Source organism: Sinocyclocheilus rhinocerous, unplaced genomic scaffold, assembly GCF_001515625.1.
Source record: "Sinocyclocheilus rhinocerous isolate Xijiao unplaced genomic scaffold, SAMN03320098_v1.1 scaffold432, whole genome shotgun sequence".
Lineage (NCBI taxonomy): Eukaryota > Metazoa > Chordata > Actinopteri > Cypriniformes > Cyprinidae > Sinocyclocheilus > Sinocyclocheilus rhinocerous.
The window spans coordinates 516,024-543,655 of NW_015627225.1; the positions used below are offsets into that span (position 1 = coordinate 516,024).

The 27,632-nt window shown below is 37.6% G+C and overlaps 3 protein-coding genes across 6 annotated transcripts in view; 2 read left to right on the forward strand and 1 right to left on the reverse strand.

The window, feature by feature from the left end:
* Positions 1-16,503, forward strand: part of LOC107721185 (rho guanine nucleotide exchange factor 10-like) — a 43,355-nt gene extending 26,852 nt beyond the window's left edge. For 3 of the 4 annotated variants that reach the window (XM_016529070.1, XM_016529087.1, XM_016529096.1), the window contains 9 exons: positions 90-190; positions 537-658; positions 747-833; positions 1,281-1,492; positions 1,627-1,784; positions 5,368-5,510; positions 7,082-7,256; positions 13,808-13,930; positions 14,938-16,503. In XM_016529070.1, coding sequence (XP_016384556.1) covers positions 90-190; positions 537-658; positions 747-833; positions 1,281-1,492; positions 1,627-1,784; positions 5,368-5,510; positions 7,082-7,256; positions 13,808-13,930; positions 14,938-15,431 — 1,615 coding nt within the window. In that variant the 3' untranslated portion in view covers positions 15,432-16,503. The remainder of the gene's footprint in view (positions 1-89; positions 191-536; positions 659-746; positions 834-1,280; positions 1,493-1,626; positions 1,785-5,367; positions 5,511-7,081; positions 7,257-13,807; positions 13,931-14,937) is intronic. The other variant, XM_016529078.1, reaches the window with a different exon arrangement.
* Positions 16,504-17,817: 1,314 nt separating this feature from the next.
* Positions 17,818-23,340, forward strand: LOC107721206 (kelch repeat and BTB domain-containing protein 11-like). Its single transcript, XM_016529104.1, has 2 exons — positions 17,818-18,344; positions 18,941-23,340. Exon 2 carries the CDS (start codon positions 19,215-19,217, stop codon positions 21,345-21,347), a length of 2,133 nt encoding a protein of 710 aa, XP_016384590.1. The 5' UTR covers positions 17,818-18,344; positions 18,941-19,214; the 3' UTR covers positions 21,348-23,340.
* Positions 23,341-23,922: 582 nt separating this feature from the next.
* LOC107721862 (peptidyl-prolyl cis-trans isomerase E-like) lies at positions 23,923-27,164 on the reverse strand. Its single transcript, XM_016530039.1, has 9 exons — positions 26,811-27,164; positions 26,665-26,708; positions 26,454-26,480; positions 26,266-26,347; positions 26,020-26,123; positions 25,194-25,317; positions 24,843-25,028; positions 24,535-24,677; positions 23,923-24,044 (listed from the first exon to the last, which is right to left on the reverse strand). The coding sequence occupies exons 1-9, from the start codon at positions 26,938-26,940 to the stop codon at positions 24,012-24,014; spliced, it is 873 nt and encodes a 290-aa protein (XP_016385525.1). The 5' UTR covers positions 26,941-27,164; the 3' UTR covers positions 23,923-24,011.
* Between the last annotated feature and the right edge of the window lie 468 nt (positions 27,165-27,632).

A 27,632-nucleotide genomic window follows, 5' to 3' on the forward strand; every position in this document is an offset into this window, starting at 1 on the left:
CTTACAATGAATTCAGACAAATGTGTATTGTTTCCATTGTTAAAGCTTTTTCAGAGAAGAATCTGAACTTTGTGATTTGGACTTTTCAGGTATGGTAGACCCACGTTCTTCACTGCAGTCTTCAACACTTTCAGTCCATCTATCAAGCAAGCTTGGATCAGTAATATGCAGATGGCTAAATTGGCTCTACGTACGTGTCATTTCCTGTGTCTCCATATCCTGTCTTTGTCTATGACTCTTCTATGATTAGAGATCTAGGACTTAAAAGCACCCAAATGTCTGAAACACATTTAAACATACCTTAATATGATGTTCCCAGCATATTTTCTAAATAAACATGTTTGTAATACATAAAAAAAATGTGCCGGCAGGATTCATATTGTTCAGTGTGTGTGAATCATCGCTCAGCCGAGCCAGAACTAAAAGTTCAGTGCAGACAAATGGATTATAATGCTGGCAACAGGAGGACACACATGGGAATATCATTGGTTTGTAGAATCTGAGGAATGCTTCACTAATGTAATGTGTTTTTTCAGAGGAAGACAACATCCAAGGCTGGTTTTGTGCTGAAGATGATGGTAATCAGATGAGGAAGCAAAACCATCCTCTCTTACTCAAGCAGATGGCTGTGGTCATGTCAAAACTGCAGGAGTTCAAGGTGACCAACCAAACATCTTGTGTCCTCATTATCATTATTGTTTATAATAGCAAAAATGGTCTAATAAACCAATGTGTATTTGTGTTAGGTGGAGTGTGCAGTTCACAACCCTGAGCCTCATGTGAACACTGACAGCACTGCAGATCTGCCTGTTATGGGTCACGGATGTGTATGGGTGAGACAATTTACGGTCAAAACTTAAAACGCTTTATATTAAATCAATTCAGCTTCCTTATTAGAGTCCAACATGATATGAATCTGTCAGTCTGGTGTTTGTATGTTTGTTCCCGAATTGTACTTGACCTGAAACAGCATTTAATCATTTTAAAGCTCTTTTGAACTCTGAAAGCATCATTAAACACTGTTCTGTGTGGCCAGTGTGAGTGTAAGGTTGCATTAAAGGCTGTATTTACCGTATAGAAGGTCATAAAATAATTATCTTCTCTGAGACACCTAAGAGCCTGCAATGATGGGCTACACTCCTTTAAGAGCACTCTGCATGTGTGATCTGAGACATCACCTTTGGAAAAAGCATCAGACTTTAGTACTCAAATCAGTTTTGTTGAACAGTTTGAAGGAACAGTGAGATGTGTAGATTCTGAAATCATCTCTTTCTTTTCAGGTGGCCAGCTGCACCAATCACATGGGTCAGGTCTCCATTGTGGCATTGCAGAACTCAAATCCCAAAGTAACCGAGTGTTTTAATGTGGAGTCGCGTATTCTCTGCATGACGTATGTGCCTCTGGATGAGCCCTTGGAAAATGGTGAGATGAAGCCTGAGGACCGGAAAGCCAGTGGCACACCGACTGTGTGTCTGGGAATGGAGGAAGGCAGGTGTGTACATCAGCCAATACATCCACAAACTCCATATAGATGAAGAGGAGAGTGTGATGCCTTCTATTTGTTTGTCTAGTGATTTATAGTCTATTAACCAGTCTAATCTGATGAATTGACGTTTTATTTTTCAGTATATCTGTGTATAAGAGCAGCCAACGGTCTAAGAAGGTTCGCCTGCAGCACTTCTTCTCCCCTGATAAGTCCAGTGTCACATGTCTGGTGTACAAGAGTGGGTGTCTGTATGCAGGCTTGGTCAGCGGTTCTCTGGTCGTCTACTCCAGGGCTGATGGTAAGGAGTTTCTTTCTGCAGTGATTCCTGCTTGAATCTTGATAAGGGTTTGATTTTGTTGAATGCGTTTGATTTTTATTTTGGTGTTAGGAAAAGTAATCCATGCATCCCTGCTGAAAAGAAAACCACACTGGATGCTGGTGTGCTTCTTGTCAAGCTTAACCAGCAAGATTTTCTTGGTCAACCAGTCAAAGCTAAGTTTTGCTGGTGAACAGCATGGCTGTGCCAATAAGTAACCAGCATAAACTAGCCTAAATTCACACTGGATTAAGCAGGTTTCAGCAGGGAGTGCTCTGGAAAATGCTCAAGGAAAGTGAGACGTTTAAAAATATTTTTCCCCATCTCTCATTAATTCTTTCCACAGCTGTTTTTCTCTCTGGAACGCTCATATTCCATTTCACTCTCGCTCCAGTTTTATGTTGCCTGAGACAGATATTTAGTCAATAATTTAGGGATAATGTTTAATACTCTGACTGATTGAACTTAATGGATTTTCTAATGACACTGTTGTTTTAGGATGATTATATATAATGGTTTCTACAGAAATATTACAACATTGATATTGATTGATAATACATTGATTGATAATAGTAAGAAATGTTTCTCGAGCATCATATTAGAATAATTTTTTAGAGGCTCATGTGACACTAAAGACTGGTGTGAAAATTCAGCTTTGCCATCATAGGACTAAATTACATTTTAAAATGCATTCAAGAAGTAAAGCGTTATTTTAAATTTAATTTAATATTATTGTTTTTACTGTATTTTTGATCAAATAAGTAACCAAAAGACTCCAAACACAGACTTTAAACAGTAGTTTATGTAAGTGTATTATGATACTTTTTAGTGTTCTCTTCTCAGTATTTACTAGGGGTGTAACGATCCACTCGTTTTATCGATGCATCGATTACAAACCCTGACGATGCATATGCATCGATCTTGAAACATTTAAAACGCTAAATCGAATGAATCGCGATTTCTATAGCGATTAAATGCTTTCTAAATATATACACTTTAAATTACTACAAGCACGAATTAATGGAGACCTTGAACAGTGTTCGTGCCTCGCATCTCTCCTTCACGCGCTCCACTATTTACCGCCTGTGACTGTCACAGGATTGCGCTCGTGCTCCGTTCGTCTCACTGACACGAGCAGCTGATGTGTGATCTCTCCTTAGCAGTGTTGGGAGTAACGCATTACAAAAGTAATAATATTACAGTAGTATATTACTTTTTGCTGATATAGATTACAAATGATTGATTATTGTCCAGACGTGTATTTGATTTCTTATAGCAAATTCAAAGTAATAGATAAGAAAATAATTCCTTGTAAAAAAATAAAAAAAATAAATATAAAAATATTTAGTGGACAGGCTTAGCCCACACCTCTGCAGATGCATAGGGAGTCATCCTTTGATTAAATACTTAAATATTATATGCCTACTTGTATGTTAAACATAAATTTATGTTGGTGATTTTTTTCTCTGTAAACATAAAGGCTGCTGTGTAATTTGCCCCCTGACTAAGCATTTAAAGAATTTAGGGGAAGCATTTAAATAATCCTGTGAATGCACTTAAAGAATACAGAATCGAATCGTAATAATTTAATCGAATCTAATTTCATTGTGAATCGAATCGAATTGAATCGTTCTAAATTTGCAAAAATCGTTCTTGAATCGAATCAAAAACCTGTGAATCGAATCGAATCGCTGTCTACCCAAAGATTCACAGCCCTAGTATTTACATAATGTAATACTTAACGTTTAGTAATACTCATAGGAGGAGCCATTTCGGAAATACTGCACAGTTCCAGATGAAGATTTTCATCATGTGGTAGCATTATCAGATCATGAGCCTTGTGTTCTGAATCAGTCAGTCTTCGTTTACATTTTACTCATTCAGCTGAATACAGAACGTCTTTAGTGCTAATGCAAAGATTGACATTTAATCACTAAAATGTGTCTTCATTAAAACACTTTTTTTTTTTTCCTCTTACAACCCTGCTCATCACAAGTCTGTTTGAATCAGAGCAAGAGATGAAGACAGGGTTTGGGAATACTGTGTAGGCGCTGGTGTTATGTAATCGGAGCCTCTTGAAGCAAACAAGCTGAATAAAGATCCGCGCAAATATGCTGGAGGGTAGGAAGATGCAGGCAGAAACAGATGAATGCTATCAGTGATTTGTGAAGATTATTATGGGTTAGTGTAAATGTTATTAAACGTGTAATTCTTTTTAAAGGGGTCATATGATGCGATTTCAATTTTTCCTTTCTCTTTGGAGTGTTACAAGCTCTTGGTACATAAAGAAGATCTATAAGGTTGCAAAGACTAAAGTCTCAAATCCAAAGAGATATTCTTTATAAAAGTTAAGAGTCAACCACGCCTACCTAAAACGGCTCGTTCTAACACACCCCCACATACCTACGTCACTATGTGGGAAGATTTGCATAACACCGCCCAAATGTTCACGCAAAGAAAGAAGGCGTAACTTTTATTCTCTAGAGGAGAAACAATAATGTACAGTATGTGGAAAATAATGTTTTTTGAACCTTAAACCGCATAAACACATTTCATTACACCAAATACACCAAATAATGTTCATATGACCCCTTTAATAATTCTTATTTATTTTTTAAGTTTTATCTTTAATTTTCATTTTATCTTTTCCTCATTCAAAATTGTCCATATCACATGTCACAAAATATTAAGTAGCACAACTGTTTTTAGCATTGATAATAATAAGAAATATTTCTTGAGCAGCAAATCAGCATATTAGAATGATTTCTGAAGGATCATGTGACACTGAAGACTGGAGTAATTTTTACTGAAAATTCGGCATTTTAAAATGTATTAAAAAACTGATGTTTTAAATTCTAATAATATATAATCATAATATTACTGTTTTTAATGTATTAATGATTAAATAAATGCAGCCTTGGTGAAAAAAATAATAATAAAATGATTAAACTTACAAATATCTAATGTGTTAATGGATTTGCCATTATTTTATCCGCTGTATATTTACACTTGAGTTCATTGCATTAATCCGATTCAGCAGCAAGTGCTTCTTTTACTTTAGATGTCAGAATGTGTTCTCAAATTTGAGCTCGTAAAGAAGGACTGCAACAAAACTGATCCTGAAAGAGGTTTGCCGATACCCAGTCAGAACACCAGCTCCAGCATGAGATCCAACATTTTTCGGGTGAAAAAGTGGTACTAGTATTTCCACTATGAGAGGTGTTCTTTTACCTCGATGATTGTCAGGTCTCTCTTCAATAAAGCCTTTGTGACTTAAACAAACACTCAACACGCCTCCATTCTGCCCTCTGAATGCTGTGAGGTCACTATATTTCTGCAGGTAACCCACACACACAGTGTGGGTGAGGAGTACAGGATGTAGTATCAGCCCTAACCTCTGTGTGACAACATCATACGTAACCTTTAACCTAATTTCTCTCTCGCAAAATCAGTTTTACACCAAATCTCTCACACTCAGGGTTCATAAGCTCTATCTTCTCTGTACATTTACAAACATTGATATCTGAATTTCAGATTGACTTCAAGTCTTTGCTCTCCCTCACAGACGGTTCCTGGGTCGAGTCAGGGGCACGTGTGCTGAAGCTGGGGGTGTTGCCAGTTAAAGCCCTGCTGGTGGTGGGTGAACACGTCTGGGCCTCATCAGGAGGGCAGATCTTCATCATCAGCACACAGACACACACTGTGGAGGTAGTACAGCACTTTTCACACATTTCTATTATGACAACTCTCCGAAGATTTTAGCATGGTAATGGATATGACAGTGTTAATGTATTTAGTCTCTGCTGCTGCAAGCAAGTACAGGAACTTGCTACTTACAATACATATGCTGATATGGTGCTGTGAGTATTTAAGACATACTACTGCTGCACAAGTAGCATATATAATAACTTGTAGCAGATCAATACAGGTGGAGCTGGGGAAGGGGGAGGCAACAAGAACTAATCAGATTGTGCCAAGTCGTTTAACGCTGTGAATATCATCAGTTTACGTTTACAGGCTTACAGCACCTATCAGCCTGTGACATCTAGAGATTCATGACAGAACTTGGCATTTCTGCACCTGTTTTGCTACTGAAATGACCAGGTTTTAGTTTAGCAAATAGTCTTACAGTCTACAAGAATCCATTTCTTACTATAAAATCCAAATATTTCTAAGGCTTCATTATCTTTTAAGTTTATTTTATTGGAGACACTAATATAAAACCTATATTAATATTATAAAACATAAACATTTCAAAACATGAACCTTCAATGATTTGTTTACACCTAGGTATCAAATTTGTGATAATTTGATAATAACTTTAGAATGAAATAAGAGGTGTTTTCCCACACTCTCATCTCATCAGGTCTTTAAAAGTCTGTTACAGTAAACCAAATGGACAGAATATTGCAAGTGTTCTGCATGGAAATAGGCTTTAGACTATTATTTGCATATTTAAAGATATGTGTGGGTGTATATTGTTTTGACCTAATACTGTGATGCCACTAACAGCTGTCTATAATTTATCTTAAGAGAGTGAAAACTCTGTTTCTTCACTCAGTCTCACAGCACATAGGGCCAGAAAGGCCTGCTGTGATCTCAGAATATTAAAGCCATGTGTTCTCTCTCCTACACGCAGACACTGACACACTGACCTGTTATCCAGCCAGCATCACTAAGCTCATTACCCTTCAACAGCTCTGCTTACTGTTAAACGATTGGCTGGAATGGTAGAGAGTGAGGGAGGGATGAATATGTGAGAGGTGTGCTGGAAAGAAATACGAAATCAGTGATGCAAATAGAAAGTGGTGTTTGAGATCATCTTTAATGAGAAGAAAATCACAGATTCTGATGTGCAGAAATGCAAGAGCCAGATTGTTTCTCTTTTTTTCCAGTCTTAATAATGTGGCGGTTCTGATGTGCTTGTGGGACACACATTCGTCAAACCCTGTTAAATTTCCCATTGCAGTTCCTTGTTATTTTGTTTGCTCCAGCAAAGACGTCAAGCTGTAGCATATCAGAATCCAAATGTCATCCTCTCCCTCTCTGAGTGAAGTGGGTCAAATCACAATCTCTTTTTCCTACTCTGGACCTTCTTTTGGGTTACCTCATTCCTCAGTTCGGTAGGTTACACAGGCAGAGTTTTCCAGAAATTAAGCCAAGTAAAGTCAGGCCAGTGTTTTCCAATCCAGCCAAGCCTAAGTAGAAGTATGTTTGAGTTCAGATGCTTGTGTATTTATAAAAAGTGTGTGTGTGTGTGTGTGTGTGGATGTTGACAGCGTCAGTTTGAAGCCCATCAGGAAGAGGGAATGGTCGTGTCCCACATGGTGGTGGCCGGGGTCGGGATCTGGATATCCTTCAGCACCGGCTCCACCCTCCGACTCTTCCACACAGAGACTCTCGACCACCTGCAAGACATCAATATCGCCACAGCTGTCAACAACTTACTCCCAGGTACAGTATACTATGTTACGTCATCACAAAACATAACAGAGGATGCTGTTAATACTCTGCTGGACTACCAGTGGAGTTGCTAATGCAGTTCTTACTAAACTTGTTTTTGCTGCTTATATCCCATTAAAAGTATTCCCTTCCACACTGTCATTCTCAAAGTTAAGCCCTTAGAGACAGCTCCCTGTCATTTGTAGTCCTCAGACAGTGGCAGATTACAGGTGACTCTGCTGATTTACAGCTTTCTGTTTATATAATAACATGACATCATGAGTGGGTGTGTTGTTTTGTCATGTGATTCTCTTTCATGTGGAAGAACAGAATTACAGAGTCTCTTTTCGAATCACAGAGCCATGTTACTTCATTTAAAACAACAACAACAAAAAATAACCGGATCTTGTTCATTTCCTTACTCAGATGATGTCATGTTGGTCTGTGTTTTTTTTTTCTTCTTAAAGCAAAATGAAAAGGTGTCTGTTTTTGCCATTATTGAATTAAAGCAGGTAGATTTGACACCTTATTTGTAGAAAAGCTTTTTAGGGGAAATCAGGGGTTGAGTTTCCTTAGTGTGGCAGTATTTCACATTTTTACTAGTTGTGTTGTTTGGATTTTATCCAGCATTTGTTTTTAGTTGTTCTGAATGGGCCGTTTGTGTTCAGGAAGCCATTCAGAGAGCGATTATACTAGAAATGTCCTCAGCATTGGTTTTTGTTCTCTGTCTTTCTGCTTTTTATGGTGGCTACATAATAGCTTTAATGCGTGTGTGAGCAGTTATGTTCGAATACTAACTTCTCAGTGATTAAAAAGTCCACATTGGCCCTAAATAATCCTCGCCGAATATTCCCAAATTAACCAACCGTGTCAGTCGGGCAGCAGGCATGTTGGCCGCTTTAACACCAGCTGGGTTTAGGACTGGGGCTGTAATCTTTTTGAATCGTAATCTCTGCCAAAATGTCTTTTCTTTTCTAATTAGTAAAATGCAGTCTAAGGACTTAGTCTTGCACAGCCAGATTAAACTGCATGAGTTTTGGTCCATATTGCATCTTATTCTGGCCAAGAACCACCTACTTGGACTGGAAGAGACCCTCTGACCAACATGTTAAGCCGCCAACCAGTCACAGTTTATTTTATGTTTGTGGCATTTTGGGGGCAGGTTCATCTGAAACATTTAGCAGAATAGTAGTAGAAATAGTAGAATAGCCCATTTTATGGAACACTGGAATGGTGGTGGTGGTGGTGTGGTATTTCTGGCACTTCATTTCATTGCAACATATGACAGTGTCTATCTTGTAGAGATATGTTTAAGTATGAAACCTGTGGGATAAATGAATCAAATGTGTTGAATGTATAGATAGGGATTGAGTCACTCGCTGCACATGTGCTCTGTTAATGAGAGGGCTGTTTCTTTATTCTCCAGGGCTGAATAAAGAAGCTTTATTTAAATCTCCATAGTGACGGGGGACCAGGTATTCTCTGACTGTGTGTTGGGAGTCCCTCACTGAATATGTTGTATCTCGTTCTCTCCTTATGTCTAATATTTGCATGCTGTTCTAGACCTGGAAATGATAAGGATCATTATTCATGAGTACATTACTTTTGAGATCTTTTTTTTTTTTTAGCTCTTTAGGCTCTGTGAAATACATGAGCGGCCTGCTATTTATATGGAAATGAATTGGCAAAGGTTATCAAGTTGAGGGTATCAGGGTAGCTGATTGAACATTAATCATTAATGTCTTTAGTGCTGTGAGTTTATCAAAAAATAATAATAATTGGTGAATAACTTTTAATAAATTTTGGTCCATTCATGATGCAAAGCTATATGGCTTTAGATCATTTGGAAACCTGCTGCTTTTAACAAAAGTAAAGTTTCCAGGGTTCCCTGCAGTTTTCAGCAAGATTAATAGCTTGGTTGTTTAACTTAAAAATGAAGCAATTAAGGCAGCCATAAATATTAGTATTGTAATTTTACAGTTGTACTGTAAAATAAAATTATTTTTGTTTCTAAAATATTTTTGATTGTACAAGTCAGTATTACAGTAGTAATGCTTCTTATTTTGTTTATTATTTTAATACCACTCATATTCTTATGTAATCAAATAATTGTTGAAGCCCTACAAACAAGCACGGCAAACTTGAAGCTTTAATAAATTGCATTTTAAATCACAATTGCAATATTTTTTTTGAGAAAAATCACAATTAGATTCCAAGAGAATCCAAATCAAGCAGCCCTAATCTGAAATGCCCTTATTTTTATACATTGGCAGTATATTTCCCCACCTCACTTTGTATGTTCAGTATGAAGTTGGGAACATTGCAAAAGACCTCGTTTATGTGCTGTGCTTCTGTGCAGCTGCAGAACAATGTTTTTAAATCTATTATTAGATACATCAAGGATTTGTTTCTAACAGTCCATGCTAATAATATTCCCCTGACCTTCATTAGAAGAGGAAACTGATCTATCAGCTCTATCGCAGTGTTTTGTTTGGATGGGGAGGGGTTTTTCTGGAATCAGTTGTTTGAAGGAAAATGTGGTGAGGTTGAGTAGAGTTCAGCAATCCCTCACCATGAACCCATGCAGCAGTTTGCCACAAAGGAAACTGTCTGCATGGAGACATCGGCCACAAGAAGGACTTCCTGTGTGAGAGTATAAGGGTGTGTCTCTGACTGCAGCTGTAGTTCCCTCATGCTGTTTCACTGCTGCTTGAAAGAAAAATCTTGCATTTTACACTTTGATTATTAGGACCCCTAATATTTTAGTATTAGAAGTTGCTCATTTTCATATGACTGATTAATAATTCAATAAAATAGTCAATTTTTGAGCATTTGTCATCATTGATGTGCATTCACACTTCCTGATTCTACATATAACACAACACTCTGGACAAGATGAGTCCTGCTAAAGTTTCCTTCGATCTGATTAGTCAGATCTGAGTAATCTGTTGGCATATCTCCTTATCTACTGTTGTTACCAGAAAGATTTGGTGTCTAACAATAATATGGGCTGTTGGTACCTACTCGCCTGGCTTTGAAAGGCTCAATTGTACAGTTTTAAAAGGGTGTGGACCTGCCAGATTACTGTATAATTCCCTGCAGAAATATGTTTATTGGAAGGGTCTCCATTAAGCTTTAGTTGGTTACTTTTTTTAAAGATTTTAAGTTATACAGCAAAAGATGCATTCATTACCATCAGAATTGCTTTGTAATCTCATATGGCATCATTGAATGCAAGATTTGATTGAACAGAAGTAATTTCATCTAAAATGCAGGTTATTGCCTTTTAAATTCCAGCAGCATTTTGCCTCTGGCTGGCCAGCAGAATCCTTCAGCTTGGTTGTGCTGAGTATGTCGGATCATGCCCGGCTATTCCTTAAGCTCTGGGGCTTATTTGTCAGGGCAGGATTTCGTTCATGAAAGGCAGTGCTGGTCGCCTCCCGTGCTGTGTTGTCTTTACTTGTCTCTCAGGTGTTTCTTGGGATTTTATGGTATTTTATGCTCTTTCTGTTGGTAGTTCAGTGGCTCATCAATGGAATTATGTGAAGTTTGAATAACCTTGAAGGACAAACGTTTATTGCTGAGTGAAACTGACACTGTATGGAAATCCATTCAGTTTCAACCCTTAAACTGAAAAAAAAATTGCTGTTAAAGAAGGTAATGACACAAAACAATTGGTGTGTACTACCATAGGAGGGAAATTCATCTGTATCATATTTCTGTAGCTTCTGAGTTTAACTTCAGTACAACTGAATACAAACATTTTGCATGGCTAGCAGTCACCTCAGACAGCGAGAACCTGAAACCCTTTTGATTTGTGTTCAGTAACGCAAGAGCAGATTTTAGGATGAGGGATTGGTAGCGTAATTCCTTTGTGTTGTGTCCTGACCTTGGAGAGATGGAGTCTGTCCTGAACTTACCTTACAGAAACCACACATCACGTTGTCTGTACAACAGTGTCTTATGTAACATTTGCTGAACTGACTGGCAGACATGGTCATGATCCCTTCTCCCGTTAATGGATTTTCCAGCTGCTAAAACATTGTTTGCATTCCATATGTGCTGGTGTTTGTCTGATATATTACAAATGTACCAAGGCTTTTTGAATCCATTTGTCATCATAATGAGAACAACCACCTTTTTTGTGAGTTGCAGAAGAGTCATCCTCTATCAAGAGTTGAGTGAAAGTCTTGAAATGCATATTATGGCCTTCGTGGAAATTATAAAGACTGATATCAGTGTGTGATAGTGGAGGCAGTGGTATTTTTCTCTGATGGCTTTGTCTCCTGTGACCCAAATACTCACTCATGTGAGTAAGTAATGGCACAAACAGAGCAGCCACCACAAAAACAGCTGCACTGACTCTTGGGGTTCAGATAGATCTTCATTATCGCATCAATTATGTATGGACAATATGTTTAATTTTTTTAATTGAAAGGATGTTACTTCAGGAACTCTTTTAGCCCCATTAGTGGTTAATGCTTGGATAGATTTTTTTCCCCCCTTAGTGTCTGAAAAATTGCACAATGTTTAATTTTCCTCCAGTTTGTTAGATCAGCATTAGAGCTGATTAAATTCTGGCATGTTGATACTGGTTGTGGTTTGGTTTGTTTAAATATAATGAAATGCATTACAGAGAGTCATTTTTCATGTTGCTCATAAGATTTCCCCCACCATCAAATCAGCACATGCTTTTCTGAGTTGCTCATTGACAAATCAGTTTTGATTGTTCTTGGCATGATTTATAATAAAGTGTGTCAGTCTTTTGATGGTGGTACAAAGACATCAGCTACAATATCACTCAACTAGCAGGCGATTAACTGAACAGCTTAGCATGGTTAAAACACTAAAGACGGCTTGTACAGATAGTCTTATACAAAATAAATTGTACACATGATATTCATTATTATTATTAGTTATAGTAGTATATATTACATGGATGTTGATCAGGGTTATTATTAGTTAACTGAAACTAAAACCATAAAAATACAATAAATGTTAACTAAGATAAAGTAAAATATTCAAAAACCTAAACTTATTTTATTTCAGATAAACTTGATGCCAACTCAATCTGCCATGTCTTTCTGTCCCACTTCTGAAAGTCAGACTGGAGACACACACACACACACACACACACACACACACAGAGCCCACAGCTAAGTCAGATGACGAGAACGCACCACAGACTCTTTTTATAAACATAAAGGACCCTCTCATTTTGTAGACAATTTCACAATAACTTATGCAGAGTAACAGATAAAACATATTTAAAAAGTGTATAAAGCTAAATGGGTCGTTCTCCATTGTCCATTAGAAGGACTGAACAGTTGTTGATAAAGTGGCCATTTAAAACTTAATTTAGTTTCTTTGTGACAGATTTGGTCTACTAATTTAGTCTACAGGACTTGTAGTAAAACACTTCAAAACTGTGCAGATGTTTTTGCAAACTCGGTCCTCATTTGTTTAGCAATAGTTCCCGATTAGAGTTTCCATGACTAATGAAATGATCTGTGATGTTCAGAAATATGAGCAAACCCTTTCCTAACGAGTCAGTGAGCACTAAGGAACAGCTGAACAGGATATTGTTCTCTGATACTTCAAACTTGCAGTCTGGTCCTGACCAAATAGGTGTTTGCAGGGTGTTTTTTCAGTCAGTGTAGTTCCTTTTTACCAGCATTTCTGTTTGCTCATGTGTGATAAGTGACAAAAGAACAGCTCTGGCCCGATGACATACTTCTTTTTAGTCACACTAATAAACTATAAACACATTGCTATTGCATTTAGGTAAAAGTCTAGTGCATAAAATCTTTAACCCTCCCATTGTTTTTCTTAACTTCATAGTTCTTACAACAGGTCGTAAAGTTTATATTCTGTATTATTATTATTTTTTTTTTTAGTTGATGCAGTAATATACTTTGAGTAAAAAGAACTGTTTTATTATTATTATTATTAAATACAACATTCCTTGCCATTTCTAAATGTGCTTTTAGTTTTTTTTTTTATGGTGTTTGTTTATATATTCTTCACAGTGTCAATTTATAGCATGTTCCTTACCAATAATGGGTGAAAAATGACAATGACAATTGCTTATGATTTTATTTAATCACCAACATGACAGTAATTTTAAAATAGATTTAATATCATTCATAGAACTGTGGACTTCAGTAGCTCATTTTGAATATTTATTTCATTAAAATGATTCCACTTAATGTACAGTACATGATGTACAAATTTAGAGTTGTTTGTTTAACCAAATATCTGAACATTTGGCATTCTTTTCTTTCTAATGAGTCCTCCCTCGCATTTGTAAGTGCGCATCGTGTCAGGTTTCTTTGGAAACCAACTGCTGTTCAGCATCATCCCCATAGTAACCTACCCACACATGCTGTCGAGTTCCTACCCACACAGCCTAGCATGTGTGGATGATGTTATTATTCCACTGGGCGAATGTTTCACCAAGTACCTCTAGTCATGAGTGCTTGCCACAAGTGTTTTATAGTATGTGTTTTTCTGATTTAGTTTGCAGTGCAAGTAATTAAATCAAATTAATTGTTCCCTTTCAGGACAGCAGAGAGTCTCTGTGAGCAGTCTGTTAGTGTGTCACGGACTGCTGTTGGTGGGGACCAATCTTGGGGTCACTGTGGCCCTGTCCGTGCCCAGACTGCAGGGCATCCCAAAAGTCACAGGTGGGTTCTTAACAAGTTTTTAATGCTTACTGTGGAATTGTGCTAAGGGCAGAGGTTTGTTTGCTGCCCAGTGCCCTGTGGGTAATTTTAAGTCTGTAGCACTTTCAAATACTGCAACTCAGAAGAAGTTTAGGAACAAACCACACCCTACAATGAACAAGGCATCTGCCTAAACAGTCAGTGACTATTATTGTTAAATAAAACTACAAAGTAAAGCTGAATAAAAGCTGATGAAATAAAATATAAATATTAGATGAAATTTTTTTACTTTTTAACATTTAAATTTGTAACTTTTTTTAAATAAAAAAAAAACTTGAAATTGATGTTAAAAATGAAAAAAATGAGATAATATATAATTTTATTATATATTTATATATTTATTTTTATATACATTATATATAGGTCTCACTTTGTTAAGTGGCCTTAACTACTATACACTTACATTTCAATTAATCATTTGGAACAATGCACTTATTGTGTACATACATGTTTTTACAATGTACTTATATTTTTAAAAAATACCTGCATGTAATTACATCTGTAATTAAGTTCTATAATTACATTTGTAATTACACGGTTGACCCATTCCTTACAACTTAACCTAACCTAACCCGTATTCCACGTCAATAGCAGCAAAAGTGTTTTGCAATACAATATGAACACAATAAGTACATTGTACTTATTTTTGATGTAAGTACATAGTAGTTAAGGCCACTTAATATATAAAGTGGGACCAATAAGTATATAAAAGTGTATATATAAATAATACTAAAATAACACTTAATGACGTCTGATTTTATGTTTAATATTTACATTTCAGAAAGGTTTTTTAGTAATTATACTAAAATTATATTTTGTTTTGATGAGTTATATTTTACTACCCTTATATATTTCATTATTATGTTCTGACATTTGTGTGTGTGTGTGTGTGTGTGTTTTATCTCTTTTTATTTTATGCTTGAGCAAACTTTTTAATGTCATTCATCTCCCTCATTGTCTTGCCCCAGGTCGAGGAATGGTCTCTTTTCATGCTCACCATGGCCCAGTCAAGTTCCTCACGATGGCAACAGCAGTGTGTAATGTCTCCCAAGCAACCATGGCAACTCTCACCTCCAACACACCCAGCCAGTGCCAGCCTGGGGCCCCCGAGGTGGAGGGAACCCAACTGGACGAGAGCTGCTCTGGGGTGGGGTGCAGCAGTACCAGCTCTCCCTCACATGCTCCAGTTCTCCAGGACTCCCTGTCCTCCTCATGTGGGTCTCTGGCTCTGTCTCAGGGCTCTTTAGAGCACGGCTCAGAGGACGGGGCGATATACGACCTGCTGAACGAGCCGGCGCACTTCCAGAAGGCCAAGCAGACTGAGAAAGTAAATGTGAGCTCATTGTTGGTGGTGTCTGGAGGACTGGGACACCGCAGAATCAACAGAAAAACAAAACAGTCTAAGCACGAGGAGATGGTGTCCACTATTATGGTGTGGCAAATACCACTGCCCATCCTGTGAGAGAAAAAGATGGAGGTATTCAGAGAACGGTGAGGATCAGGTTTTAGTTTGGATGCAGCTGCACAAACACCAGTATCCATCGCTCTTTTGTTTCTTTCTCATCTAATGATGCTTTTACTGTATGTCTTCATTATAGGCCATTGCATGTCAGAGAGAGCAGTTACTTAGACTGACCTTGCATTCAGTCATGGGCTGACGGGGGGAAAATGATTATTGAATGAAGGGGGAAAAAAAAGAATGTGTTCCAGGAATGAGCTGAACTACCAAGTACTCGGTCATGCATCAGAGAAATGTGTTTTACCACTTTCACCCGAATTAAAAAGTGCATTTGTGAAAATGTCAGTACCACTGCAGTGTGATAATATTCAGGTCTAATTGTGGTAATATAACATTTTTAACTGCTACATAATTACATTTCACAAAAAAAAAAAAAAGTAACAGAACATCTAGCAAACAGCAGAAATTTTTCGATCATTTGTCACATTTTAAACATGCTTTCAGTACCTGCATCTGTTCAGCTCGTCATTTAATTTCAGTTGTTTTTCTTTAAAGAACATTTCATGAAAGGAAATCTCAAAATGTTTGCTTCAAGGAATGGTTGTTCTTTTTAAAAAGAAGTCCTAAAACATTGGTTGAATCCGGGCCCATCTGAGGTTTATGACCTTTAGATTGGCCTCTGTGATCAGCTACAACCTGTTACTGAATGACTTGTATGGGATTCTCTGGCGGGCCAGAGATTCTGTTTGGGTCCTAAAGTGAAGTTGGTGTCCTATGTTACAAGTTCAAGAAAAATAGCATTCCTCCATAATTCTAATTTAAAGTTAATGCTTATCAATATTTAAAGGTATGGAAAAAGCTTTATAATGACACATTGTGATATGTATTTCTGACTTGTATATTAACAAATATATACCATTGTTTTAACCAGCGTTCTTTGTATATCTGTGCAAGTGTGATAGATAACCATGTGTGAATTTGTTTGTTTTGTTTTCAACTTGCCCTTTTTATTTTCAGTCCCTTTTTAGTTTCTTTTTCCTTTTGATGGACTATAACTGCCAGCTCATACATAAGGGAATGTCCCAAGAAGAAAATCACATTTGAGACTGAACAGAGGTTGAATGGATTTCTGTAAAATGCACTTTACCAACAGCAACACTGATTTACGGTAAAATTGACATGGGCATGGAAAATGAAAATGTGTAGTTTTTTTTTCTTTGTGTTTCCAGTGCGATGTGTTTGAGAGGAATTTGTCTTGAAATATTCGTTTTGCAAGGTGTCTGCCTAAAAGGGAAATTAAAAAGGTCATATTTATGATCCCTTTATTATGATGGTTGATTATTATTGGATGTTTTGATATTCACACTTGGATCTACACACTGAGTGAGAATATTAATATTTATATAAATGCAGATAATATTTGAACCGATTTTTTTACACAAGACAAAGAGAATCAAGCACTATTGCACCCCTAAAATAATCCATTTGCAAAATGCCAAGTAAATAGTTCTTATAATTATTGTAATTAGAGTTTTTAAGATAAAGAAAAATAGCTGATATCTCAGTATTTGTACGAATCTTTGGTTTTGATCTGATATCTGCCTGTCATAATTTAGAGTGGACAAAACTTGTGACGTTTGAGTTACAAATAAAGTCCTCAGTGCTATAAAAGCACTAGCACTATGGTGAGATCTAGTTGTTCTGCAGGAGGCCTTCCCTCCCTCCCTCACAGGATGCCACACTAATATATGCAATGCTTTCAGTCTTTGTGGGCTCAGGGATCTTTGTGAGTCCCCTCAGACTGAGAACAGCTGATGTGTGTATTTAGAGGGCTAATAGTGACATCTCAGTCTGACCATGTGCTGTCAGGCTGACAGACTGTTTCAACTCTGATTTGTTGCTCTCTGAAATGGAGTGGTTACCCTAGTAACTCTCTTGAAGACCGGTGTAGCCCATAATATCAAGATGGAGAGTAATGGGCTTCCTTAATGTGCACATAAAACTTCACCACATTTGAGAAGGCCAGATGAAGTCATGCTGTTCTTGGCAATTTTTCAAGCTTTGCTTTTTTCTCCTTTGAGTAAAACCTGATATAACATTTTTCTGACATTTGTGAGCTTTTTATAGAGTGGACATGTGTATATATAGACGTATTTTTCGTTTCATGTTGTATTTTGTCAACAATATCAAATATATTCAGTGTTCTTCACGGATTGATCCAGTTTGCTGTGCTTTAGAAAATCACTACCTCGTTTTATTGAAGAATAATAAAATGCTTCAGCACAACATTTAGTATTTTTATTCAATAAACGTTTAAATGCTCTGCTCTTGGGAGTTCCCGTTGTCCGTTGCGCAACATCCTTTATTTGGCAGCGCGCGGCGCCTCGCGTCCAGCGTGCAGGAACGTCGCGTCGCGCCGCGCGCTTAACCGCGGATTTGATCAGCAGCTCTAATGTGAAGAGGGTGAACACAAACGGGGGTGTGGTTTGGATCAATATCTACCTCAGCCTACAATAAAATAAAAAATACTGAAAATCACTCCGAGGGCAGAGAGGCGGTGTCGATGAGATCCGGAGCCACAGGGTCGCTTTATGGAATATATTTCGTTTTATTCTTTTCATTGAGATAATGACATTTTGTGGACGCCGATTCTCCTGTCGAGGCTTTCAGGCGCATACAGTTGGTCGAGGATGAGGAGGAAGAAAAGTTCTCATTGAACTGCCGTTTTATTACAATATGTGATGGACAGTACGTTGCTGTGAATGGTTAAGTGGTCTGAATTTGGGAAAACTCAGCCCTCGTAGACTAATAATGTGTGGATTCCCTGCAGCGCGGTGTATTTAGATCTACAGTCACTGACTTACATAAGAGTGCTTTGTGTGAGGAATTGCGCAGAGAAATTCCGCCGTTTAACGTGTAAGTAACGTTACCGGGTCTATTGAATAATTTAGAATATATTCAGTATTATTATTTCAAAGACTAATGTTACTTTATCTGTCTGAAAATGCCTCATCTTTTCCTCAGCGTTATTAATATATAAATCTCTGTCTGCCGTCCGCTGTACATTTTTTTTTGTGATCTATTTAAATTGGTAATTTAACAACTATAATGACAGAACATTAACTAAAGGTGCTGTTTCGCGATCTCTTTAAGATTTAATGCATAATGCTCTGTCAGTAGGTTGGCAAGCAATGCGCGTGCGCATTAGAGTGACTTAAATGGAGCATTTCAGTGTTTAGATCAGTGAGGGATACTGCAACTCATTATGTGATGTTCATGATCTATATTACTGTCACTGCAGCAGACAGATTGTTTGCATTGTTGAAAGGAATAAATGAAAGCTTTTTGCCCATAAGAGCACCACTTGCTATTAGTTCACGTTAGAAGGTGTGTTTTAATTATATTTTTAACATTAACTTTCAAATAATTTGGATTAGGCCTACAAGAAATTTGTAATATGTAATATGAGTGTAATTCTATGGATGAATAACTTTGTCTTCTTTTCTCGGAAGGTTTGATCCCAGTGCTGTGAACACTGAGGACAAAGGATCTTCTCTTGATATATGTTTATTTTTGTTGTTTACCTGGATGAAATGTACACTGATGGAACAAACAGCAAACCTGTCCAGCTAGGACACACCAATGTTGTCTCTGAAAGATCAGTACCCCAATAATTCCTGAGGCTCACTGGGATTCATTTAGGTCTACTGCTAGGAAAGGCAAAATTTCTGAGTTGCTCTGAAAGTACTAAATGAGTGACATAAGGTTTACCACAACTACAGAAAGATGAACAACACTCTGCAAGACAGAAACATGTTCACAGTACAAGCAGACGTTATATTTCACGCGGCAAACCCTGACTCTCCAGAATCGCCTATCCCAGGTGAAGGGAACAATAACAATGTCCCGGCTTTGGGGAAAACAGGCATCCCGAACATGGAAATACTGCAGGGTCTACCGGGTACATGGGATACGTCAGAATCAGGAGGTTTAACTGACAACAGGAGTTTGGGAAACAACAGCGCTGTAACAGGTGCAGAATACGCACAAGATGCTGTCTCTAGTGACAGTGGATTTCAAGAGCACATACAGCCTCTGGACTCGTCTAGAGCACAAAATGTGGACCTTAGTTTGAGAAATATGAGTGAAGCCTCAAGTCAAGGAAACATTAGAGAAGAAACAAATGGAACAAAGGTAGCTTCCAGTTTGGCACCCTCTCTGTGCTTCAGAGCAGAGAACAAGAAGGAAATTGACGAATTATCCAATGTCCTAAAAGATGGTGAGGTGGTTCGGAGTCAGTTTGACCTTAAAAATGTCTCCTCCACATCAAAGGACAAAAATAATTCCTATTCAAGCTCTCAAGAAACAAGGTCACTTGAAAAAACCCTAGGATGCTTTATAAGTTCCTCTGAAGGAGCAGATCAGACCCGCTACAGAACATCGTTTGGACAGACTAGGCTGGAATCGAGCCAAGGGCTAAAGCCAACTGGATCTGCAGTAAGAGAAGCTCTGTCTGCAAAGGAAGAGCCGAATTTAGTCATAGAGGTGGGCGGACAGAAAATACAAGCACACAAATCAGTATTAGCTGAGAAAAGTGATTATTTTAAGGCTAGGCTCTCTCGAGACATCCTGAAGGTAAAAGGAATGAGCTACAAGACCTTATCGGTGCTTGTAGATTACGTTTACTCCTCCCAGATGAACGTAAGCAAAGACAATATTATGGATGTCATCACAGGAGCAAAGATCCTGCAGATGCCCTGTGCGGTACAAGCTGCTATCGACACCATATCCACACAGATCACGCCAGAGAACTGCTATGAAATCCTAACGATCGCTAAAAAGCAGCGCTTAAATGAACTGAAAGAAACCGCCTATCGATTCATGAGTGACAACTTTCTTCAGGTTCTGAGAGATCCGGCGGTCTACGGGCGCCTCACGGGCTCAGAGAGAGACCTCATACTGCGCAAACGAATGGAGAACCGCCAGTGTCTGATAGTGGCGGAAATCAATGACGTATTTGAGCGTGTAGGAAGTAGACCGCCCAGCAGAAACAGCAGCCGTCCCCAGAGTCCTCTCTCCATCACGTCTTTTGAGGACAATCACATGATCTACTACTACAATAAAAGCAGTAAGGACTGGCACACGCTGACCGCCATGCCAGAAGACATCAACACCAGAGGCTGCGGTATCTGTACCATGTACAACTACTTGTTTGTGGCCGGCGGGATCAGGGGAACTGGGGAGAAAAGCAAAGTCTCGGACAAAGTGTTCTGCTACAATCCCATCACAGACCGCTGGAGCAAAGTCCGACCCATGAACCAAGCACGATCGCAACTCAAACTCGTCTCCATGGATGGGAACCTGTACGCCATTGGCGGTGAATGTCTTTTCACGGTGGAGAAGTACGACCCTCGAATGGACCGCTGGACGCCAGTGGCTCCTCTACCCAAAGGAGCATTTGCGGTAGCTCACGAAGCCACTACGTGTAACGGTGAGCTGTACGTCTCGGGAGGGTCTCTGTTCTATAGGTTGCTCAAATACGACCCCAAAAGAGATGAATGGCAAGAGTGTCCATACAACAACAGCAGGAAAAAGTCCACAGACATGGTGGCTCTCAAGAGCTTCATCTATCGATTTGATGTAAACCGTGAACAGGGCATCAGCGTCTTTAAATACAACACCATTGTGAAGATGTGGCATGACTGCGCCTCCCAGCAGCAGGGCAGCACATTGCCGTTTCGATGCGCTGTCATCGATAATTGCATCTACTGTGTGAATAAATCTCAGACTCTTCAGTTCATTGTAGAAGAGGATGGAGGTCGATTCAAAGACGAGTCTCTGAAAGCACCTGTGGAGGCCAAAGGGATCTTATTCCCCTTCGTTCTCAGCTTGCCTGAGAGAGGTGGAAGAATCGCATGAGTAGGATATTTCATCTCTTTGATGACCCTTCAGAGTCGCTCCAGACCTGGTGAAAGAGAATGCCTGGTCAATATTTATAGATTAAACATTATCTCCAGAGAAGTTCAAGAAGCCAGCACGCAGTGCTTGAAAGTGGAATGTGTTTCTTTGCATGGTAAGAAAAACATGTAAAACAAATGTATGTTTGGCGCCTTAAAATCACAGCTCCACTATTCAACTTTAGGAGATGAAGAAAGTCGTACATTTATAGCTCATTTGTGCAGTCTCTTCATTTGTTTTGTGCACTTTGTATCGGATAGTAATTTAGGCTCAACTTTGCTGCTGGAATTTGCAAAAAAAACTACAAATTAATTTGTATAAAGGCTGGTTTGTACTGCACCGACAACCCTGACCAACAGCAATTCCATGACCCGACTAACACAATTAAACTTTAGTTTCTAAACACAAACTCTGACCAACTCGAACAGACTGCAAAAAGGGGTAAACACATTGATCCCACTAACTCAACAAACGTCTCTGTCGATGTAGTGTGAATTAGCCTTAAAATGGCAATTAAGAGCACAAATAAACAATTGAAGCACATAATGTAATAATGTGACCCTGTTTCCTAGCAACAGATTCTATGCAAATAGATTTAAGTAAAAATGATCAAATATTTTCAACCACATAGAAATAGCAAAAAAATAGCTCTCAATTCTAGAACTTTGATACAGCAGGGCTCAATAAATGTTCTGAAGCAGCTGAAGGAGAAGCCATAACCTTTGCTAATATTAGAGCAACATTAGGGAAACATTAAGAGCACAAAGCACTTGACCTCTGCAACTGCTGCTACTCAGATATTACTGGATCACACAGGTGTAAAGTTCAAACCAGTGCATTTCTATGACAGCACACTCAGCGGCTCATTAGCTCTGAGACCCTTTTGGGAGAGATTTTAGCACTTTCATTGGGGAAAGTCCAGAAGGCAAAAAAAAGTTTCTGTTCCTTGTTTCTGAATCATTGCCAAAGATAAAAGTTGATATTTTGCAGGCAGACATGAGCAATGCATTGTTTGTTTGCAAAATGTATCATTCATCAGTGTTTTAGGATTTAAGATCATACTGTTACATCTCTTGTTAATGAAGACTATAATTACAGTACAATACAATAACATTTATCCATAATAAACACTTCAGATTCTCAGACATCTGTGATCTTCAACAGATAGAGAGAAAATATTGTCTTGGTGTTGTCCTCTTATGAATTTAAGCTGAACCCATCAAAAAAAAAAAAAAAAGACAGACAAGGTCACACAACACAAAACATTCATATGGTGTCCATGGCATTAATGAGGCATTATATGTAATTTATAACTTGGATGTTGCATTCTGTGTAGACACCCTGTGATATTTAGTGTCCGGGAATATTTTACTGAGATATAATTGTTCACGCTTCAGTATTCCCCTAGACATTTCTGAATTGATAGAGGATGTGAGATGATTAATAGTTTGATGTGGATTTTCTAAATGTTTCTTTATTGTAATTCTGTTGAAATAAACTTAAGAGAATTTAAATATGAATGTTGGTATGATTATGAACTTGAATGTGAATGTTTTCTTATCTTTTTGAATTAACCCCATGTGCTTTCATCACTTTTAATGAACACAATTCTAGTAAACAGCATTCAAAAATTAATTGACTGATGAATTAATCATAAATCCCTTCCAAATTTGCAGTGGTTCCCTTTGTATTTAAATGGTAACTACTTTTGTCTGTTTTTTTTAAAGATTTTTAAAATAGTCTGATAATTGGAAAACTCTTCAAACATTCAGATGAAAGTGTCTGTCACTGGTCGTATGGGGGTGTGCGATCGGGGCATTGCTTGCTGGGTTGCTGATGTGTATAAACTTATTATGCTTTTAAAACAAATGGCTTCACTTTTTCAGTGGCTCTATGTCAGTTTAACATCTCACAAACTAATGTTTCTGTGTTTACAATAAAAGATATTATGGTTTCCTGGTTCATTGTTTTAGCTGTTTTACAGTTTGTTTAACCAGCAGTTTTGCAGCGCTACAATCTGAGGAAGCAGAACATGTCTAATTAATCTTTGTGGAGAGCATTAAGTGACCTGAGGTTAAGTGTCTGACTCAAGGGTACCATGCAGACTGGGGAGGGGAAAAAAAGTAACTCCTAATCGGGACTGAACCATCATGCTATCAATAATTGGAATTAAATGTTCTTTGTAGAGAGATCTGATTTCATTCAATGAGCAGTGCTCTTTTGGCAGAATATCTGTTCTGTAGGTTGTGACATAGCTTCAGAGGTTTCCCTGCAGCACTGATGCCATCTAGAGGATGGAGTCAGTAACACATTATACACTTAAATGAAACTTCCTAAACTTTTGCCCAATTGCAGAGGTTCACACTTAAATCCAACAAATATATACATCTAGAAGACTCGAAAATGAGTAATTGTTATAGTATTATTGTTCACTTGAAATGACAACTTGTATACAGGCCACTAATTAACAGAAAAAATGTATAAAAGTTTTATTTGGATATTTACAAAGTACTACAAAAAAAAAAAAAAACACTCTCTCTCTCTCTCTCTCTCTCACACACACACAAACACACACAGAGTATGTTGAATTCACACAAACTCTCCACAGTTGAAAATGATGACTTTCTATTTGGTTTTGCCATCTTTTGATCCCTGAGCCTGAGGAAACAGTATAGACACAAAGACATTAGAAAACAGGACAAAAAAGCAACCAGAATAATTTTATTCAGAAAAAATGCATCAAAAATAACAGCAAAGATTCTTATAATGCATCAAAAGATTTTCATTTTAAATACTTTTCTTTTTAACTTTCTATTTATAAAAGAATCGTTAAAAATATCCATAACTGTTTTAAACTTTTATCAAAATAAATGTTTCCTGAACAGCAAATAAGCATACTGTCAAGATTTCTGAAAGACAATGTGACACTAAAGACTGGAGTAATGGCTGCTTGAAAATTCAGCTTTGTCATCATAGGAATAAAATGTTAAATTTTAAATATATTAAAATAGACAACAGTTAAATTGTAAAAGATATTTCACAATATTAATATCAAATAAATGCAGCCTTAGTGAGCATAAGACTTTTCAAAACAACCTTCTGAATAATAGTGTAAAACAGTCGTAATCTCCCTCAGTCGGCAACTCACCTCCATGGCCCGGAGTACATCCATGCCCTCTATGAGCTCTCCGAACACCACATGTTTGCCATCCAGCCAGTCCGTCTTATCAACAGTGATGAAGAACTGCGAGCCGTTAGTATTGGGACCAGAGTTTGCCAGCGACAGCAGACCTATGAGCACACAGCCAAAAAACATAAGAGACCAGACTTCATTTAGATTTGACTTCAACAAAAATACTTACTAAATATTCAGTTCTCAAAGGCTGTTGCGGATAAACAATGAAACAATCTTCCAAAAAACACACACGCTTCTGTCAAACTGAAGACTCATCTCACCTGGTTGTGTGTGTTTTAGGACAAAGTTCTCATCATCAAACTTGTGTCCATATATGGATTTCCCCCCAGTGCCATTGTGGTTGGTAAAATCTCCACCTTGGCACATAAACTGAGGAATGATTCGATGGAAGCTGCTGCCCTTGAATCCAAAGCCTTTCTCATGCGTGCACAGACAACGGAAATTCTCTACAGGAAAACCAACAAATAAAACAGCTGTGATGTCCTGAGGCATGTCGCAATGAAAAAGTAGCAACAGATCTTTTCTTCCGTATTGTGACGTACACTCGAGCGAAACAGATTATTGAAAAAGAAAAAAGGAGGAGCCCCTAAAGTTGGTTTCGTGATTCTGACCTGCAGTCATGGGCACAACGTCCGCTCGCAGGAGGAAGCGCAGCTGGCCTGCAGGTTTGTTGCCGATCTTGATGTCCATGTAGACCTGTGGGTTAGTTCTGCCTTTTTTCTCTGGAGGTTCTCCCTGCTCAAGAACACAAAATACAAATCAGAAAGTATTAATGTGAAAGCTCAAAATGCAAAATCTAAAACAGAACAGCTTATCTATGAACAGCTATTGTATTACAACTATACTATTACAATTAGGGCTGCAAAACGATTAATCGCGATCAATCGCATTCAAAATAAAAGTTTGTTTACATACTATATGCGTGTACTGTATATATTTATTATGTATAATAAACACACACACATGTATATATTTAAAAAATATTTGTATGTATTTACTTTTATACTTGTATATAATTAATTATACAATATATACATGTGTGTGTGTATTTATATAAACATAATAAATATACACAGTACACACGCATATATTATGTAAATACAAACCTTTATTTTGATATATATATATATATATATAAATACACACACATACATGTATATATTAAGGAAGAATATGATGGCTTAAATATAAAATATTTATATTCATATATATAATATAAATTATATACAAGTATAAATATATATTTATACACACACACATACACACATATATATATATATATATGTGTGTGTATTTATATATACATAATAAATATACACAGTTCACACATATAGTTTGTAAATATAAACTTTTATTTTAAATGCGATTAATCACGATTCATCGTTTTGCAGCCCTAATTACGATATTATTATTACTATTATATTACAACTTTCCCACCTCTTGTGTATTTGTACTGGTTGATTCTGCGGCTGACTCAGCCTCCTCGCTCTCCTCAACAGTCTTCCCTGAGAACTTCTTCAGCCAGTCGTCTTCCGACCACACTATGAGCAGAGCAGCAATGAAAAACACATTTATATTTCATAGACATGCAAGTAATGGGTTAACACAGCATTATCAGTGCGAGTAACAGAAAAACAATCAGGAGATTTATCATGCACCCTATTGAAACCAAAAACCCCTCACCTGGCCGAGAGGAGCCCACTTTAATTCTCATGGGTTTGGCGATGTTCACCCTGATGGTTCTGCCAAACAGCTCCGACTCGTTCTGCAGAACACAAAACCAAACAGACATTAATCTGGACTCTTGCAGTGCACATTCTGACTGTGTTGGTTTTTATGAGACCCCAGAAGTCAGTGGTTCAATAACTCACCATGTTATCAATGGTAGCTGCTGCATCCTGGAGAAAAAAGCAGAGAGAAATTTAACAACATTTATATTTTATAATAGCTGCAAACATACCAGTCATGCAATGGTGGTTTGTGCAAACTATAGTGAGCTAACATAATGAGGAGCAACGCATTCTCGTTTTAATTTGAGTCGATGATATATGCTATTTAAGGAGGAATTTAGTAGGTATTCACCTCTGCCAGTTCAAACTCGAGGAATGCAAAGCCCCTGTGCTTCTCTGTGGACAGAAAGAGTCAGACATAACATGCGTTATGTGTATAACGTGTGTGTTTGAGTTGTAAGTATAAGAGTGTATTTTGTGAATATTTGTGTTTGTCACCTGTCTCATAATCTAACGGGATCTGAATATCTGAGATGTCACCGAAGGGAATGAACGCAGCGTGCAACACTTTCTCGTCCACCTCCTCCGCAAGACAAGACCGTATATTTGACTTGTTATAATATTTCATATTCAACGCACTAAACGTTCAATTCAAGCTCACATTTCATCTTCTGCTGCTTTCCCGGCTACAGATGATAACCGGAACCGCATCACTAACATGCATGTGATTGTGGGATGAAATTATAGCGCTGTGATTGCGAAGTGATTATTATTTTGATTTATAATTTTGATGTTTTTCTTACCAACATTAAGAACGCGTTTACTCGCCGCCATCTTGCTTGTAACCGTTGACTCTTGACTGTCTTCTTCTTCACCTCGAAATGGTGTGTCACCCTCTAGTGATGCGGAGGACAAATAATATCACAGAACTGTCCATTGTTCAGTTATGTTTTCACAGTTGTACTGTTAATTATTTATTTCGATAGATAGCTAGTTAGTTAGCTAGTTACCGCTTGGATAGCTATGTAAAACAAACTGAAATTCCAATTAACAAAAAAGTTAAATTTGTTTCATTTCTAGTCGCTGTTTTAAACAGTGAGAAACCACCAAATAGATTTTTATTTTATTTTATGTAACAATACGTTAAAATCTATATTTTTCTATGTGTTATTCTAGCTATGTAAAACTGAAATTCCAATTAACAAAAAAGTTAAATTTGTTTCATTTCTAGTCGCTGTTTTAAACAGTGAGAAACCACCAAATAGATTTTTATTTTATTTTATGTAACAATACGTTAAAATCTATATTTTTCTTTCTATG

Excerpts from the sequence above, each read along its gene's own strand:
- LOC107721206 (XM_016529104.1), top strand. The coding sequence starts at position 19,215 with ATGAACAACACTCTGCAAGACAGAAACATGTTCACAGTACAAGCAGAC.
- LOC107721862 (XM_016530039.1), bottom strand. The coding sequence starts at position 26,940 with ATGAAATATTATAACAAGTCAAATATACGGTCTTGTCTTGCGGAGGAG. Across the intron at positions 26,709-26,810 it reads CCCGTTAGATTATGAGACAG|AGAAGCACAGGGGCTTTGCA; the intron begins GTGACAAACACA and ends TTCTGTCCACAG. Across the intron at positions 26,481-26,664 it reads TCGAGTTTGAACTGGCAGAG|GATGCAGCAGCTACCATTGA; the intron begins GTGAATACCTAC and ends TTTTTTCTCCAG.